The sequence below is a fragment of the Poecile atricapillus genome (assembly GCF_030490865.1).
Source record: "Poecile atricapillus isolate bPoeAtr1 chromosome 35 unlocalized genomic scaffold, bPoeAtr1.hap1 SUPER_35_unloc_1, whole genome shotgun sequence".
In the NCBI taxonomy this organism is placed as follows: domain Eukaryota; kingdom Metazoa; phylum Chordata; class Aves; order Passeriformes; family Paridae; genus Poecile; species Poecile atricapillus.
Window position 1 is genome coordinate 49834 of NW_026708988.1, and position 19285 is coordinate 69118.

Consider the following 19285-nt stretch of genomic DNA (forward strand, 5'->3'; position numbering starts at 1 on the left):
GTTTTTTCCCCAGAATTCCCGGAATTCCCAGGTTTTCTTGGGAATTCTGACCGGTGTGGCTGCGCTTGTGCACCATGAGCACGTTGGGGCCGATGCCCAGCATCCCACACCCCGGAATTCCCGGGATTCCCCATTCCCAGATTCCATTCCCAGGGCTCTGATCCCATTCCCAGCCCCCAAAATTCCCGTTTTTTCCCGGAATTCCCGTTTTTCCATGGAATTCTGACCAGTGTGGCTGCGCTTGTGCACCATGAGCACGTTGGGGCCGATGCCCAGCATCCCACACCCCGGAATTCCCAAATTCCCAAATCCCAGATCCCATTCCCAGGACCCCCAACACCCCCAGAACCCCCAGAATTCCCGTTTTTTTCCCAGAATTCCCCTTTTTTTTCCCCAGAATTCCCGTTTTTTCCCAGAATTCCCGTTTTTTTTGGGAATTCTGACCGGTGTGGCTGCGCTTGTGCACCATGAGCACGTTGGGGCCGATGCACAGCATCCCACATCCCGGAATTCCCGGGATTCCCCATTCCCAGACCCCCCAAAATTCCCATTTTTTTCCCCAAAATTCCCGTTTTTTCCCCAAAATTCCCGGAATTCCCAGGTTTTTTTTGGGAATTCTGACCGGTGTGGCTGCGCTTGTGCACCATCAGCACGTTGGGGCCGATGCACAGCATCCCGCAGATGTCACACTGCAGTTTCCCGTTGGGAAGGCGAATCCCGGGCGGATCCGGGAACGGCTCCGGGGGCGAATCCTCGGCGGCTCCGCGGCTCCGGGAATCCTCGTCCGACGACATCTCCACCTTGATGGAGCCGCCTGAAACAGCCGGGAAAATGACACCGGGAAAAAATGACAGCGGGAAAGTTACACCGGGAATGACACTGGGAAAAAATGACACCGGGAAAAAATGACACCGGGAAAATGACAGCGGGAAAATGACAGCGGGAAAAAATGACAGCGGGAAAAAATGACACCGGGAATGACACTGGGAAAATGACACCGGGAAAAACTGACACCGGGAATGTGACACCAGGAAAAAATTACACCGGGAAAATGACACCGGGAATGTGACACCGGGAAAATTACACCAGGAATGACACCAGCAGTGACACCGGGAAAAAATGACAGTGGGAAAAAAAATGACACCGGGAAAAAATGACACCGGGAAAAATGACACTGGGAAAAAAATGACACCGGGAAAATTACACCGGGAATGACACCAGGAAAATTACACTGGGAAAAATAACACTGGGAAAAAATGACACCTGGAAAATGGCACCAGGAAAATGACACTGGGAAAATGACACTGGGAATGACACCAGGAGTGACACCGGGAAAATGACACCGGGAAAAAATTACACTGGGAATGTGACACCGGGAATGACACCGGGAAAAAATTACACCGGGAAAATGACACCGGGAAAGTTACACCGGGAATGACACCGGGAAAAAATGACACCGGGAAAAAATTACACCGGGAAAATTACACCGGGAAAATTACACTGGGAATGACACCGGGAAAATGACACCGAGAAAATGACACCGGGAGTGACAGCGGGAAAAAATTACACCGGGAATGTGACACCGGGAAAATTACACCAGGAAAATGGCACTGGGAATGTGACACTGGGAAAAATGACACCGGGAAAAAATGACACCAGGAAAAAATACACCGGGAAAATGACACTGGGAATGACACTGGGAAAAAATGACACCGGGAATGACACCAAGAGTGACACCAGGAAAATGGCACCAGGAAAATGACACCGGGAATGTGACACCAGGAATGACACCAAGAGTGACACCAGGAAAAAATGACACTGGGAAAAATTACACCGGGAAAATTACACTGGGAATGACACTGGGAAAATGACACCGGGAAAAATGACACTGGGAAAAAATGACAGCGGGAAAAATGACACCGGGAATGACACCGGGAATGACACCAGGAGTGACAGCGGGAAAATTACACCGGGAAAATGACAGTGGGGAAATTACACCAGGAAAATGACACCGGGAATGACACCAGGAAAATGACACCGGGAAAGTTACACCGGGAATGACACTGGGAATGACTCCGGGGAAAAATGACACCGGGAAAATGACACCGGGAATGTGACATCGGGAAAATGACAGTGGGGAAATTACACCGGGAATGACACCAGGAAAATTACACCAGGAAAATTACACCGGGAAAAAATGACACCGGGAAAATGACACTGGGAAAATGGCACTGGGAAAATGACACCGGGAAAATGACACCGGGAAAGAATGACACTGGGAAAATTACACCGGGGAAAAATGACACCGGGAATGTGACACCGGGAAAAAATGACACCAGGAAAAAATGACACCGGGAAAATTACACTGGGAATGACACTGGGAAAATGACACCGGGAATGTGACACCGCAAAAAAATGACACCAGGAAAAAATGACACCAGGAAAATGACACCGGGAAAAAAGTACACTGGGAAAGTTACACCGGGAATGACACTGGAAAAATGACACCGGGAAAGTTACACCAGGAAAATGACACCGGGAAAATTACACCGGGAATGACACCAGGAGTGACACCGGGAAAATTACACCGGGAAAAATGACACTGGGAAAAAATTACACCGGGAAAATTACACCGGGAATGACACCAGGAAAATGACACCGGGAATGACACCGGGAATGACACCAGGAGTGACAGCGGGAAAAAATTACACCGGGAAAAAATTACAGCTGGAAAAACTACACCAGGAAAATGACACTGGGAATGACAGCGGGAAAATGGCACCGGGAAAAAATGACACCAGGAAAATTACACCGGGAATGACAACGGGAATGACACTGGGAAAAATTACACCAGGAAAAAATGACACCGGGAATGTGACACCAGAAAAATGGCACCGGGAATGACATTGGGAAAATTACACCAGGAATGACACCAAGAGTGACAGCGGGAAAAAATTACAGCGGGAGAAAATTACACTGGGAAAAAATTACACCAGGAAAATTACACCGGGAAAATGACACTGGGAATGACACCAGGAGTGACACCGGGAATGACAGCGGGAATATTTTGGGAATATTCTGGGAATATTTTGGGAATATTTTGGGAATTCTGGGAATATTTTGGGAATATTTTGGGAATATTTTGGGAATAATCTGGGAATATTTTGAGAATATTTTGAGAATATTTTGGGATATTTTGGGAATATTCTGGGAATATTTTGGGATATTTTGGGAATATTTTGGGGAATATTCTGGGAATATTTTGGGGAATATTCTGGGAGTATTTTGGGAATATTTTGGGATATTTTGGGAATATTCTGGGAATATTTTGAGAATATTTTGGGATATTTTGGGATATTTTGGGAATATTTTCAGAATATTTTGAGAATATTTTGGGATATTTTGGGAATATTCTGGGAATATTTTGGGAGTATTTTGGGAATATTCTGGGAATATTCTGGGAATTCTGGGAATATTCTGGGAATATTTTGGGAATACTCACTGGGGGAGGGAAGAGCAGGGCCAAGGGGGGAATTCTGGGAATATTTTGGGAATATTTTGGGAATTCTGGGAATTCTGGGAATATTCTGGGATATTTTGGGAATATTTTGGGAATTCTGGGAATACTCAGGGGAGGAGGGAAGAGCGGGGTTGATGGAGGAATTCTGGGATATTTTGGGAATATTCTGGGAATATTTTGGGAATGTTTTGGGATATTTTGGGAATTCTGGGAATACTCACCGGGGGAGCGCGGGGACGAGCGGGGGCTGGGGGGGCTCTGGGCTGCCCCTCCCCCCACGGCCGAGCGGAATTCCTGCTCCAGGGGGGAATCCCCGCGGCCTTGGGAAAAACGGGAAGAGCTTGGAGCGGGATTCCCCAATTCCCAAATTCCCCAAATTCCCCAATCCCCAATTCCCAAATTCCCCAATTCCCAAATTCCCCAATTCCCCAATCCCCAAATTCCCCAATCCCCCAATTCCCGAATTCCCCAATTCCCAAATTCCCAAATTTCCGAATTCCCCAATTCCCCAATCCCCCAATTCCCGAATTCCCCAATTCCCGAATTCCCCAAATTCCCCAATTCCCAAATTCCCCAATTCCCAAATTCCCCAATTCCCCAAATTCCCCAATTCCCAAATTCCCCAATTCCCCAATTCCCAAATTCCCCAATCCCCCAATTCCCCAATTCCCCAATTCCCCAATTCCCAAATTCCCCAATTCCCCAATTCCCAAATTCCCAAATTCCCAAATTCCCCAATTCCCCAATTCCCCAATTCCCCAATTCCCAAATTCTCCAAATTCCCCAATTCCCCAATCCCCAAATTCCCCAATTCCCCAATTCCCAAATTCCCCAATTCCCAAATTCCCAAATTCCCCAATTCCCAAATTCCCAAATTCCCAAATTCCCCAATTCCCCAATTCCCAAATTCCCAAATTCCCCAATTCCCGAATTCCCAAATTCCCCAATTCCCAAATTTCCCAATCCCAAATTTCCTCCCCAAATTCCAAATTTTGATCCCAAATTTCCTCTCCCTGATCCCAAATTTCCAATCCCAATTCCCCCCAATCCCGAATTCTGATCCCAAATTCCCTCCCCATTCCCAAAATTTCCCAATCCCAAATTTCCTCTCCCCATCCCAAATTTTTCCCCCATTCCCAAATTTCCTCTCCCCATCCCAAATTTTTTCCCCCATTCCCAAATTTTTCCCCCATTCCCAAATTTTTCCCCCATTCCCAAATTTCCTCTCCCCATTCCCAAATTTTTCCCCCCCATTCCCAAATTTCCTCCCCATTCCCAATTTTTTCCCCTCATTCCCAAATTTCCTCTCCCCATCCCAAATTTTAATCCCAAACTCCTGATCCCCAATTTTTTTCCCTTGATCCCAAATTTTTCCCCCCATTCCCAAATTTCCTCTCCCCATCCCAAATTTTTCCTCCCTGGTCCCAAATTTTTTCCCCCCATTCCCAAATTTTTTCCCCCCATTCCCAAATTTCCAATCCCAATTTTTTCCCCCAATCCCAAATTTTTCCCCCCAATCCCAAATTTCCTCTCCCCATTCCCAATTTTTTCCCCCATTCCCAAATTTCCTCCCCATTCCCAAATTTTCCCCCATTCCCAATTTTTTTCCCCCCAATCCCAAATTTCCTCTCCCCATTCCCAATTTTTTCCCCTCATTCCCAAATTTCCAATCCCAATTTTTTCCCCCATTCCCAAATTTTTTCCCCATTCCCAATTTCCCCCGGCCCCGATCCCAAATTTCCTCTCCCCATTCCCAGTTTTTTCCCCCCTAATCCCAAATTTTTCCCTGATCCCAAATTTCCTCTCCCCATCCCAATTTTTTCCCCCCAATCCCAAATTTTCCCCCCAATCCCAAATTTCCTCTCCCAATCCCAAATTTTTTCCCTGATCCCAAATTTTTCCCCCATTCCCAAATTTCCAATCCCAAATTTTCCCCCCAATCCCAAATTTTGCCCTGATCCCAAATTTTCCCCCCATTCCCAAATTTCCTCTCCCCATCCCAAATTTTCCCCCCAATCCCAAATTTCCTCTCCCCATTCCCAATTTTTTCCCCCCATTCCCAAATTTCCTCTCCCCATCCCAAATTTTCCCCCCTCCCAATCCCAAATTCCGATCTCCCCCTCCCTTCCCCCCTCCCCAATTTCCTCCTGCCGTGGGAACAGCCGGAATTTGGGGCCGGGAATTTCCCCCGGGATCAGCCGGGAACGCGATTTCCAAACTTTTCCGGCCCAGCTGGAATTTTTTGGCCGGGAAAAAAAAACCCAAAAAACCCAAAAAAATCCCAGGAAAATTTCCCTGGGAGCGGCTCCGGAGTTTCCCAAAATCTCCCCAGGGAAGGGGGAGGGGAAAGGGGGGGTTTGGAAAATTCCCAAATTCCCGGGAAGAGCCTGGGAAAGGCCGGGAGGAGCCGTTCCCAAATCCTCGGGAATGTTGGGAATGTTGATCCCGGGGCAGCCGGGGGGGAGCCAGGCCCGGATATTCCGGATGTTCCAGGGGTGAATCCCGAGGGAAAAAAAAAACCTGGGAGTTCTCAGGGGTTCCAGAATTCCCAAATTTTCCCCCCCCAAATTCCCAAATTTCCCCCCCAAAATTCCCAAATTTTCCTCTCCAGAGTCCCCAAATTACCCCTTAGAATTCCCAAATTTTCCTCCCCAAAATTCCCAAATTTCCCCCCCCAAAATTCCCAAATTTTCCTCTCCAGGATCCTAAATTTCCCCCCCAAAATTCCCAAATTTTCCTCTCCAGGATTCCCAAATTTACCCCCCAAAATTCCCAAATTTTCCTCTCCAGAGTCCCCAAATTACCCCTTAGAATTCCCAAATTTTCCCCTCCAGAATTTCCAAATTTCCCCCCCCAAAATTCCCAAATTTTCCTCTCCAGAGTCCTCAAATTACCCCTTAGAATTCCCAAATTTTCCTCCCCAAAATTCCCAAATTTTCCCCCCCAAAATTCCAAAATTTCCCCCCCAGAATTCCCAAATTTTCCCCTCCAGAATTTCCAAATTTCCCTCTCCAGCATTCCCAAACTCCCCCCCAAAATTCCCAAATTTCCCCCCCAAAATTCCCAAATTTTCCCCTCCAGAGTCCCCAAATTGCCCCTTAGAATTCCCAAATTTTCCTCCCCAGAATTCCCAAATTTCCCCTCCAGAATTTCCAAATTTCCCTCTCCAGGATTCCCAAACTCCCCCCCAAAATTCCCAAATTTCCCCCCCAAAATTCCCAAATTTTCCTCTCCAGGATTCCCAAATTTTCCCCCCAAAATTCCCAAATTTTCCTCTCCAGAGTCCCCAAATTTCCCCCCCAGGATTCCCAAATTCCCCCCCCAAAATTCCCAAATTTTCCTCTCCAGGATTCCTAAATTTACCCCCCAAAATTCCCAAATTTACCCCCCAAAATTCCCAAATTTTCCTCTCCAGAGTCCCCAAATTACCCCTTAGAATTCCCAAATTTTCCCCTCCAGAATTTCCAAATTTCCCCCCCAGAATTCCCAAATTTTCCCCTCCAGAATTTCCAAATTTCCCCCCCAGGATTCCCAAATTTCCCCCCCAAAATTCCCAAATTTCCCCCCCAAAATTCCCAAATTTTCCTCTCCAGAGTCCCCAAATTTCCCCCCCAGGATTCCCAAATTTCCCCCCCAAAATTCCCAAATTTCCCCCCCAAAATTCCCAAATTTTCCTCTCCAGAGTCCCCAAATTACCCCTTAGAATTCCCAAATTTTCCCCTCCAGAATTTCCAAATTTCCCCCTCCCCAGAATTCCCAAATCCCCTCCAGAATTCCCAGTTTTCCTCTCCCAGAATTCCCAAATTTTCCCTCCAGAATTCCCAAACTCCCCCCCCCAGAATTCCCAAATTTCCCTCTGGAGCTGGATCCATTTCCTTCCCTGGACAGGGAATTCCCAAATTCCCAAATTCCATCTCTGGCTGTTCCAGGGCAAATCCCAAAAATCCAAAAAATCCCAAAAAATCCCAAAAATCCCCGGGATCAACCCCAGGGAATCTCCTGGAGCCTCATCCCGATCCCACCCGGTTCTGACCCAAATCCAGGAGCTTTTCCCATGGAAAAAGGGAATTCCAGGGTCCCCAAATCCCATTCCAGGACAAATCCCAAACCCCAAATATCCAAAATATCCCAAAATATCCCAAAAATCCCTCGGGACCGACCCCAGGGAATCTCCTGGAGCCTCACCCGGCTCCACTCCCACTCCCGGAGCTTTTCCCATGGAAAAAGGAAATTCCAGGTCCCCAAATCCCATTCCAGGATCCCCAAATCCCATTCCAGGACAAATCCCGAGTCCCAAATATCCCAAAAATCCCCGGGATCAACCCTTGGGATGATCCCAGAGCCTCATCCCGATCCCACCCGGCTCTGACCCGAATCCAGGAGCTTTTCCCATGGAAAAAGGGAATTCCAGGGTCCCCAAATCCCTCCCAGAACTGTTCCAGGACAAATCCCGAATCCCAAATATCCCAAAAATCCCCGGGATCAAACCCAGGGAATCTCCTGGAGCCTCACCCGGCTCCACTCCCACTCCCGGAGCTTTTCCCATGGAAAAATGGAATTCCAGGGTCCCCAAATCCCATTCCAGAACAAATCCCGACTCCCAAATATCCCAAAAATCCCCGGGATCAACCCCAGGGAATCTCCCGGAGCCTCATCCCGATCCCACCCGGCTCCGACCTCATTCCCGGAGCTTTTCCTATGGAAAAAGGGAATTCCAGGATCCCCAAATCCCATTCCAGGATCCCCAAATCCCATTCCAGGATCCCCAAATCCCATTCCAAGGTCCCCAAATTCCATTCCAGGACAAATCCCAAACCCCAAATATCCCAAAAATCCCAAAAATCCCTGGGATCAACCCTTGGGATGATCCCAGAACCTCATCCCGATCCCACCCGGCTCCGACCTCATTCCAGGAGCTTTTTCCATGGAAAAAGGGAATTCCAGGATCCCCAAACCCTTCCCAGAACTGTTCCAGGACAAATCCCGAATCCCAAATATCCCAAATATCCCAAAATATCCCAAAAATCCCCGGCACCGAGCCCTGGGAATCTCCCCCGGCTCCGCTCCCACTCCCGGAGCTTTTCCCATGGAAAAAAGAGAATTCCAGGGTCCCCAAATCCCATTCCAGGACAAATCCCAAACCCCAAATACCCAAAATATCCCAAAATATCCCAAAAATCCCTCGGGACCGACCCCAGGGAATCTCCCGGAGCCTCACCCGGCTCCGCTCCCACTCCCGGAGCTTTTCCCATGGAAAAAAAGAAAATTCCAAGATTCCCCCCAAATCTTTTTCCAGGACAAATCCCCGAATTCCCAAATAAAAATCCGGGATATAAAAAAACCCCTCCCGGCACCGACCTTTGGGCAGCTCCTGGAGCCTCATTCCCGACAATTCCAAGAGCTCCAGAAAAAATCAAAATCCCCAAATCCCGGAGGCGCTCCGGGAATCTCCGGCTCCTCCCAAATCCCCAAATCCCCAAATCCCACCCCGGGGAGTGGCCAAAGCTTCTCCCGCTTTTCCCTCCTCCCTCATTCCAGCCGGGAATTCCTGAAATCCCTTCCATCCCCTCCCAACCCCCCCGCGCTTTTTCCCGACTTTTTGGGATTGGATTTTTTTTTCCTGGATTTTTTTGGGAATTTTTTGGGGTTTTTTTTTTGTCGGTACCTTGAGGGAGGAATCCCGGAGATTCCTGGATCGGGATTCCCGGGAAGCAGCGCGGGATCCCCGCAGGGCGAAGGGAGGCGCTGGAGGGGCGAAGCTTCCAGGAGGAGCAAATCCCTGGAATTCCGGGAAAATCCAGCTCAGGAGGAGGGGGAGGGGAGGGAAAAGGGGGAGGGGGAGGAAGAGGGGGGTGAGGAGGGATCCCGGGAATTCCAGAGGGACGGGAATGAGGGAAAAGTCGGGGAGAGGAGGAGGAATGTGGGAATGTGGGAATGGAAATGTGGGAATGGAGCAGGAAATGTGGGAATGTGGGAGAGCCGGGAATGTGGGAATGGAACCGGGAATGGGAATGTGAGAATGGAGCTGGGAATGTGGGAATGTGGGAAAACCGGGAATGTGGGAAGGGCTCAGAGAATCCCGGCAATTCCAGAGGGACGGGAATGAGGGAAAAGTCGGGGAGAGGAGGAGGAGGAATGTGGGAGAGCCGGGAATGTGGGAATGGAAGGGGGAATGGGATCGGGAATGTGGGAAAACCGGGAATGTGGGAAGGGCTCAGAGAATCCCGGGAATTCCAGAGGGATGGGAATGAGGGGAGGGAGGGAAAAGTCGGGAAGAGGAGGGGGAAAGGGAGCCGGGAATGAGGGAATGGAACCGGGAATGGGATCGGGAATGGGAGAGGGAGGGGTGGGAATGTGGGAATGGAAATGTGGGAAGGGCTCGGAGAATCCCGGGAATTCCAGAGGGACGGGAATGAGGGAAAAGTCGGGGAGAGGGGGAGGGGGAATGGAAATGTGGGAATGGAAATGTGGGAATGGAACAGGAAATGTGGGAATGTGGGAGAACCGGGAATGTGGGAATGGAACCGGGAATGGGAGAGGAAGGGAGGGAGAGGGGTGGGAATGTGGGAATGGGATCAGGAATGTGGGAATGGAAATGTGGGAAGGGCTCAGAGGATCCCGGGAATTCCAGAGGGACGGGAATGAGGGAAGGGAGGGAAAAGTCGGGGGCTGTGGGGGGGATCGGGAATGGGATTGGGGATGGGATTGGGAATGTGGGAATGGAGCTGGGAATGTGGGAATGTGGGAATGGAAATGTGGGAAGGGCTCAGAGGATCCCGGGAATTCCAGAGGGACGGGAATGAGGGAAGGGAGGGAAAAGTCAGGGAGAGGGGGAGGGGAAATGTGGGAAATGTGGGAATGTGGGAACGGGAATGGGATCGGGAATGGGAGAGGGAGGGGTGGGAATGAGGGAATGGAAATGTGGGAAGGGCTCAGAGAATCCCGGGAATTCCAGAGGGACGGGAATGAGGGAAAAGTCGGGGAGAGGAGGAGGAGGAGGAATGTGGGAATGGAAATGTGGGAGAACCGGGAATGTGGGAATGGAACCGGGAATGGGAATGTGAGAATGGAGCTGGGAATGTGGGAATGTGGGAATGGAAATGTGGGAAGGGCTCAGAGAATCCCGGGAATTCCAGAGGGATGGGAATGAGGGGAGGGAGGGAAAAGTCGGGAAGAGGAGGGGAAAGGGAGCCGGGAATGAGGGAATGGAACCGGGAATGGGATCAGGAATGGGAGAGGGAGGGGTAGGAATGTGGGAATGGGAATGTGGGAATGGAAATGTGGGAATGGAAATGTGGGAAGGGCTCAGAGGATCCCGGGAATTCCAGAGGGACGGGAATGAGGGAAAAGTCGGGGAGAGGAGGAGGAGGAATGTGGGAATGGAACCGGGAATGGGATCGGGAATGGGAGAGGGAGGGGTGGGAATGTGGGAATGGAAATGTGGGAAGGGCTCAGAGAATCCCGGGAATTCCAGAGGGACGGGAATGAGGGGAGGGAGGGAAAAGTCGGGGAGAGGAGGAGGGGAAATGTGGGAATGTGGGAATGGAAATGTGGGAATGGGAATGGAAATGGGATCGGGAATGGGAGAGGGAGGGAGAGGGGTGGGAATGTGGGAATGGAGCAGGAAATGTGGGAATGTGGGAGAACCGGGAATGGGAGAGGGAGGGGTGGGAATGTGGGAATGGAACTGGGAATGTGGGAATGGAAATGTGGGAAGGGCTCAGAGAATCCCGGGAATTCCAGAGGGATGGGAATGAGGGAAGGGAGGGAAAAGTCGGGGAGAGGGGGAGGGGAAATGTGGGAATGGAAATGTGGGAGAACCGGGAATGTGGGAATGGAACCGGGAATGGGAATGTGGGAATGGGAATGTGGGAATGTGGGAGAACCAGGAATGGGAGAGGGAGGGAGAGGGGTGGGAATGAGGGAATGGAAATGTGGGAATGTGGGAATGGGATCAGGAATGAGAATGTGGGAGAACCGGGAATGTGGGAAGGGCTCAGAGAATCCCGGGAATTCCAGAGGGACGGGAATGAGGGAAGGGAGGGAAAAGTCGGGGGGGGTGATTGGGAATGGGATTGGGAATGGGATCAGGAGTGGGAATGTGGGAATGTGGGAATGTGGGAACGGGAAGGGCTCAGAGGATCCCGGGAATTCCAGAGGGACGGGAATGAGGGAAAAGTCAGGAAGAGGAGGAGGAGGGGAAATGTGGGAATGGAACCGGGAATGGGAGAGGGAGGAAGGGAGGGAGGGAGAGGGGTGGGAATGTGGGAATGGAGCAGGAAATGTGGGAATGTGGGAGAACCGGGAATGGGAGAGGGAGGGAGAGAGAGAGGTGGGAATGTGGGAATGGAACCGGGAATGTGGGAATGTGGGAATGGAAATGTGGGAAGGGCTCAGAGGATCCCGGGAATTCCAGAGGGATGGGAAAAGGGAAGGGAGGGAAAAGTCGGGAAGAGGGGGAGGGGGAATGTGGGAATGTGGGAATGGAAATGTGGGAGAAACTGGGAATGTGGGAATGGAACCGAGAATGGAAATGTGGGAAGGGCTCAGAGAATCCCGGGAATTCCAGAGGGATGGGAATGAGGGAAAAGTCGGGGAGAGGAGGAGGAGGAATGTGGGAATGTGGGAATGGAACCGGGAATGGGATCAGGAATGTGGGAATGGGATCAGGAATGGGAATGTGGGAAGGGCTCAGAGAATCCCGGGAATTCCAGAGGGACGGGAATGAGGGAAGGGAGGGAAAAGTCGGGGAGAGGGGGAGGGGAATGGAAATATGGGAATGGAGCAGGAAATGTGGGAATGTGGGAGAACCGGGAATGTGGGAATGGGATCAGGAATGTGGGAATGGGAATGTGGGAAGGGCTCAGAGAATCCCGGGAATTCCAGAGGGACGGGAATGAGGGAAAAGTCGGGAAGAGGAGGAGGAGGGGAAATGTGGGAACGGAACCGGGAATGGGAGAGGGAGGAAGGGAGGGAGAGGGGTGGGAATGTGGGAACGGGACCAGGAATGTGGGAGAAGCGGGAATGTGGGAATTGGGGAATGTGGGAATGAAGGGAGGAGCCAGATCCCAGATTTTCCTGGGAGAGATCCCAGATTTTCCTGGGAGAGATCCCAGATTTTCCTGGGAGAGATCCCAGATTTTCCTGGGAGAGATCCCAGATTTTCCTGGGAGAGATCCCAGATTTTCCTGGGATTGGCCCCGGCCAAAAGCCGGAGCTGGGAATTGTCCCGGGAATGGGAGAGGAGGGATGGGAGGAAAACTTCCCTGGAATTCCCGATTTTCCTGGGATTCCCGATTTTCCTGGGATCCCGGATTTTCCTGGAATTCCCGATTTTCCTGGAATTCCCGATTTTCCTGGGATTCCCGATTTTCCTGGGATCCCGGATTTTCCTGGAATTCCCAGATTTTCCTGGGATCCCGGATTTTCCTGGAATTCCCAGATTTTCCTGGAATTCTGGGTTTTTTCAGGGAGAAACATTCCCAAAACCCAGGGAATGGGAATGGGAGAGGGGTGGGAATGGGGGAAGGGAGAGCGGGGACGGATCCCGGGAATCCGAAGGATTTGGGACAAATCCCGGGAATCCAAAGGGTCTGGGATAAATCCTGGGAATCAGGACAGGGTTAAATCCCGGGAATCTGAAGGGTCTGGGATAAATCCCAGGAATTTGAAGGGTCTGGGATAAATCCCGGGAATCAGGAGTGGGATAAATCCCGGGAATCTGAAGGGTCTGGGATAAATCCCGGGAATTCAAAGGGTCTGGGATAAATCCCGGGAATTCAAAGGGTCTGGGATAAATCCCGGGAATGAGGACAGGGACAATTCCCGGAAATCAGAACTGAGACAAATCCTGGGAATCCAAAGGGTCTGGGATAAATCCTGGGAATCAGAACTGGGATAAATCCCAGGAATCTGCAGGGTCTGGGATAATTCCCGGGAATCAGGACAGGGTTAAATCCTGGGAATCCGCAGGGTCTGGGATAAATCCCAGGAATTTGAGGGGTCTGGGAGAAATCCCGGGAATCAGGGCAGGGACAATTCCCGGAAATCAGAACTGAGATAATTCCCGGGAATCAGGGCCAGGACAATTCCCAGGAATTCAAAGGGTCTGGGATAAATCCCGGAAATTCAAAGGGTCTGGGATAAATCCTGGGAATCAGGACAGGGATAAATCCCGGGAATCTGGACCAGGAAAATTCCCAGGAATCAGGACTGGGATAAATCCCGGGAATCAGGGCAGGGACAATTCCCAGGATCCCGCAGGCTCTGGGATAAATAATGGAAATTAAAAGGGTCTGGGATAAATCCTGGGAATCAGGGCCAGGACAATTCCCGGGAATCAGGACAGGGATGAATCCCGGGAATCAGGACAGGGATAAAGCCCGGGAATCAGGACAGGGTTAAATCCTGGGAATTTGAAGGGTTTGGGATAAATCCTGGGAATCAGGGCCAGGACAATTCCCGGGAATCAGGGCAGGGATAAAACCCGGGAATCAGAACTGGGATAAATCCCGGGAATCAGGGCAGGGACAATTCCCAGGATCCCGCAGGCTCTGGGATGAGGCCCCATCCCGGTTTTTTTTTGGGATCAGCTCCCCCGGGGCCGATTCCAAACCTGGAAAATTCCCTCCCCTCCCCCTCCCCCTCCCCCCTCCCCAATCCCTGCGGGGCAATTCCAGCCCGGCCCTGGGAACATTCCAGAACTTCCCTGGGAACATTCCAAGCTTCTCCCTCATGGAATTTTCCTGGATCCCGTCCCCTCCCTCCTGCCGGGCTGGAATTTGAGTCCTTCCCGCCCCTCCTGGAAATTCCAGCCCCGATCCCAGCGGGAATTTCCCGGCCTCGCCTTCAATTCCCGGCTTTTCCCACCCCCGGGAAAATTCCTCAGGGATTTTCCGGCCCCTTTGGATCTCTGGGAATGTGGGGAGGGTTGGGATTGGGGATGGGGATGGGGGGAAATCTGGGAAAATCATGGGAAAATCTGGGAAAAATCCTGGGAAAATCCGGGGGATGTGGGAAGGGAAGAAGGGGATGAGAGCCCAAATCCAGCCCTGGAAATCTGGGAAAAATCCGGGGAAATCTGGGAAAAATCCGGGGAAAAATCCGGATGGATCTGGGAAGGGAAGAAGGGGATGAGAGCCCAAATTCAGCCCTGAAAATCTGGGAAAAATCCAGGAAAATCCGGGAAAAATCCAGGGGGATCTGGGAAGGGAAGAAGGGGATGAGAGCCCAAATCCAGCCCTGAAAATCCGGGAAAAATCTGGGAAAATCTGGGAAAAATCTGGGAAAATCCCGGGAAAAATCCCAGGAAAAATCCGGGGGATGTGGGAAGGGAAGAAGGGGATGAGATCCTAAATCCAGCCCTGAAAATCCGGGAAAAATCTGGGAAAATCTGGGAAAATCCCGGGAAAATCCCAGGGAAAATCTGGGAAAATCCGGGAGAAATCCGGGGGGATCTGGGAAGGGAAGAAGGGGCTGAAATCCCAAATCCAGCCCTGAAAATCTGGGAAAAATCTGGGGAAATCTGGGGGAAATCCGGGGAAAATCCGGGAAAATCCGGGGGATGTGGGAAGGGCAAAAGGGGCTGAAATCCCAAATCCAGCCCCGAAAATCCGGGAAAATCCCAGGAAAAATCCCGGGAAAATCCGGGGGGATCTGGGAAGGGAAGAAGGGGCTGAAATCCCAAATCCAGCCCTGAAAATCTGGGAAAAATCCGGGGAAAATCCTGGGAAAAATCCGGGAGAAATCCGGGAAAAATCCCGGGAAAATCTGGGAAAAATCCAGGGAAAATCTGGGGGAACGTGGGAAGGGAAGAAGGGGATGAGAGCCCAAATCCAGCCCCGAAAATCTGGGAAAAATCCGGGAAAATCCGGGAAAAATCCGGGAGAAATCCGGGGGGATCTGGGAAGGGAAGAAGGGGATGAGATCCCAAATTCAGCCCTAAAAATCCAGGGAAAATCTGGGAAAAATCCGGGAAAATCCCGGGAAACATCCCGGGAAAATCCGGGGGATGTGGGAAGGGAAGAAGGGGATGGGAGCCCAAATCCAGCCCCGAAAATCTGGGAAAAATCCGGGGAAAATCCGGGAAAATCTGGGGGGTCTGGGAAGGGAAGAAGGGGCTGAGATCCCAAATCCAGCCCTGAAAATCCGGGGAAAATCCGGGAAAATCTGGGAAAAATCCCGGGAAAAATCCTGGAAAAATCCGGGGGAATGTGGGAAGGGAAGAAGGGGATGGGAGCCCAAATCCAGCCCTGAAAATCTGGGAAAAATCCGGGGAAAATCCGGGAAAATCTGGGAAAAATCCCGGGAAAATCTGGGGAAACGTGGGAAGGGAAGAAGGGGCTGAGATCCCGAATCCAGCCCTGAAAATCCGGGGAAAATCCGGGAAAATCCGGGGGATGTGGGAAAGGAAGAAGGGGATGAGAGCTCAAATCCAGCCCTGAAAATCCGGGAAAAATCCAGGGAAAATCCGGGAAAAACCGGGAAAAATCTGGGAAAATCCTGGGGAAAATTCAGGGAAAATCCCGGGAAAAATCCTGGGAAAATCCGGGTATGTGGGAAGGGAAGAAGGGGATGGGAGCTCAAATCCAGCCCTGAAAATCCGGGAAAAATCCGGGAAAATCTGGGGAAAATCCTGGGAAAAATCCGGGAAAAATCCCGGGAAAAATCCCAGGAAAAATCCTGAGAAAATCCGGGGGATGTGGGAAGGGAAGAAGGGGATGGGAGCCCAAATCCAGCCCTGAAAATCTGGGAAAAATCCGGGGAAAATCCGGGAAAAATCCCAGGAAAAATCCGGGGGGACCTGGGAAGGGAAGAAGGGGATGAGAGCCCAAATTCAGCCCTAAAAATCCAGGGAAAATCTGGGAAAAATCCCGGGAAAAATCCCGGGGAATGTGGGAAGGGAAGAAGGGGATGGGAGCCCAAATCCAGCCCTGAAAATCTGGGAAAAATCCGGGGAAAATCCGGGAAAAATCCGGGAAAAATCCGGGGGAATGTGGGAAGGGAAGAAGGGGATGAGATCCTAAATCCAGCCCTGAAAATCCGGGGAAAATCCAGGAAAATCTGGGGAAAATCCGGGAAAAATCCGGGAGAAATCTGGGGAAAATCCTGGGAAAATCCGGGAAAAATCCCGGGAAAAATCCCGGGAAAATCTGGGGGAATGTGGGAAGGGAAGAAGGGGATGAGAGCCCAAATCCAGCCCTGAAAATCTGGGAAAAATCCGGGAAAATCTGGGAAAAATCCTGGGAAAATCCGGGGGAATGTGGGAAGGGAAGAAGGGAATGAGATCCCAAATCCAGCCCTGAAAATCTGGGAAAAATATGGGGAAATCCGGGAAAAATCCAGGGAAAATCCGGGAAAATCCTGGGAAAAATCCAGGGAAAATTCAGGAAAATCGGGAGAAATCTGGGAAAAATCTGGGGAGAATCCAGGGAAAAAAATCCAGGAAAATCTGGGGAAAATTCAGGAAAATCCGGGGAAAATTCAGGAAAATCCGGGGAAATCTGGGGAAAATCTGGGGAAAAAAATCCAGGAAAATCTGGGGAAAGTCTGGGGAAATTTGAGAAAAAACTGGGAAAAATCTGGGAAGGGGCAGAAGGGGCCGAGATCCCAAATCCAGCCCCAAAAATCCCGGAAAAAATCTGGGAAAAATCCAGGAAAAATCTGGGAAAAAGCCAAGAAAATTGAGGATAAATCCAGGAAAAATCTGGGAAAAATCCCGGGGGAAATTCAGGAAAAATCCAGAGAAAATCTGGGGAAAAATCTGGGAAAAATCTGAGAAAATTCAGGATAAATCCAGGAAAAATCCAGGAAAAATCTGGGAAAAATCTGGGAAAAAACTGGGGAAAAATTGGGGAAAATCTGGAGAAAATCTGGGGAAAAATCCTGGAAAAATCCTGGGAAAATTTGGGATAAAACTGGGAAAAATCCGGGCAGGGTCAGAAGGGGCCAAGATCCCAAACACAGCCCCAAAAATCTGGGAAAAATCCCGGAAAAATCTTGGAAAAATCCTGGAAGAATCTGTGAAAATCCAGGAAAATTCGGGATAAATCCGGGAAAAATCCGGGGGGAAAATCTGGGGAAAGTCAGGAAAAATCTGGGAAAAATCTGGGAAAATTTGGGATAAAACCGGGAAAAATCTGGGAAAGATCAGAAGGGGCGGAGGCGGCCCCGGGAATGCTGGGAATCCTGGGAATGTCGGGAATTCCGGGAATGTTGGGAATTCCGGGAATGTTGGGAATTCTGGGAATGTCAGGAATTCTGGGGATTCTGGGAATGTTGGGAATTCCAGGAATGTCGGGAATGTTGGGAATTCCGGGAATGTCGGGAACGTTGGGAATGTTTGGAAGGAATGTTGGGAATGTTGGGAATGTCGGGAATTCCGGGAATTCCGGGAATGTTGGGAAGGAATGTTGGGAATGTTGGGAATTCCAAGAATTCTGGGAATGTCAGGAAGGAATTCCAGGAATGTTGGGAATTCTGGGAATGTCGGGAATGTCGGGAATGTTGGGAAGGAATGTCGGGAATGTTGGGAATCCTGGGAATGTGGGGAATCCCAGGAATGTTGGGAATGTCGGGAATGTTGGGAATGTCGGGAATCCCGGGAATCCCGGGAATGTTGGGAATTCCAGGAATGTTGGGAATGTCGGGAATCCCGGGAATTCCGAGCTCACCGCCGATGAAGGAGGAGCCGCAGCCCTCGACGTCCATGGCCCCGGAATTCCCTGGAAAAGGAGAAAATTCCATCGGAAAATCGGGAATGGGAAAATCCGGGAATGACCCAGAGCCCAGCCCGGGATTTCATTAATTACTGCTAATTAACATATTCTAATGAGATGTTAATTAGCTGTGTCAATAAACATTAATAGACCGTTAATAGGCCACTAATTACCCATTAATTACAAATTAATTACCAAATAATTACCCATTAATTACCCATTAATTACCCATCAATTACCAATTAATTACCAATTAATTACCTATTAATGACCCATTAATTACCCATTAATCACCCATTAATTATCTATTAATTACCTATCAATTACCTAATATCTATTAATTACATATTGCTAATCTTACATATTGGTAATCCATTAATTATCAATTAATTATCCATTAATCATCCATTAATTACATATTAATTCCCCATTAATTACCTATTAATTGCCCATTAATTACCTATTAATTAACCCATAATCGGCTATTAATTAGCAATTAAGCCATTAGTTGTTGACGACGCGTTAATTAGTGATTAATGAGGCGTTAATTAGCAAAAAATGAAGAATTTCCAGAGATTTTTGGGGGGATTTTTGGGGTTTTTTTGGTTTTGGGTGAATTTTTGGGGTTTTTTGGGGAATTTTTGGGTTTTTTTTGGGAATTTTTGGGGTTTTTTTGGGAATTTTTTGGGGTTTTTTGGGATTTTTGGGGGTTTTTTTGGGAGTTTTTGGGGCTTTTGGGGGATTTTTTTTTTTGTTTTGGGTGAATTTTTGGGTTTTTTGGGGAATTTCTGGGGTTTTTTTGAATTTTTGGGGTTTTTTTGGGAGTTTTTGGGGTTTTTGGGGGGATTTTTTTTTGTTTTGGGTGAATTTTTGGGTTTTTCTGTGAATTTTTGGGGGGTTTTTTGGGAGTTTTTGGGGATTTTTTGGGAAATTTTTGGGGTTTTTTGGGAATTTTGGGGGTTTTTTTGGGAATTTTTGGGGTTTTTTTTGGGAATTTTTGGGGTTTTTTTGGGAATTTTTGGGGCTTTTTGGGAATTTTGGGGTTTTT

The 19285-nt window shown here is 49.5% G+C and overlaps 1 protein-coding gene across 1 annotated transcript in view; it reads right to left on the reverse strand.

Annotated features, from left to right (window-relative positions):
- The window catches only part of IKZF4 (IKAROS family zinc finger 4), a 49675-nt gene that overhangs the window by 19995 nt on the left and 10395 nt on the right, over positions 1-19285 (reverse strand). Inside the window, exons 2-5 of the mRNA XM_058828414.1 lie at positions 18193-18243; positions 9186-9299; positions 3742-3840; positions 623-814 (exon numbers count right to left, since the gene is read on the reverse strand). Of these exons, the coding sequence (XP_058684397.1) occupies positions 623-814; positions 3742-3840; positions 9186-9299; positions 18193-18229 (442 nt within the window). The 5' untranslated portion in view covers positions 18230-18243. The remainder of the gene's footprint in view (positions 1-622; positions 815-3741; positions 3841-9185; positions 9300-18192; positions 18244-19285) is intronic.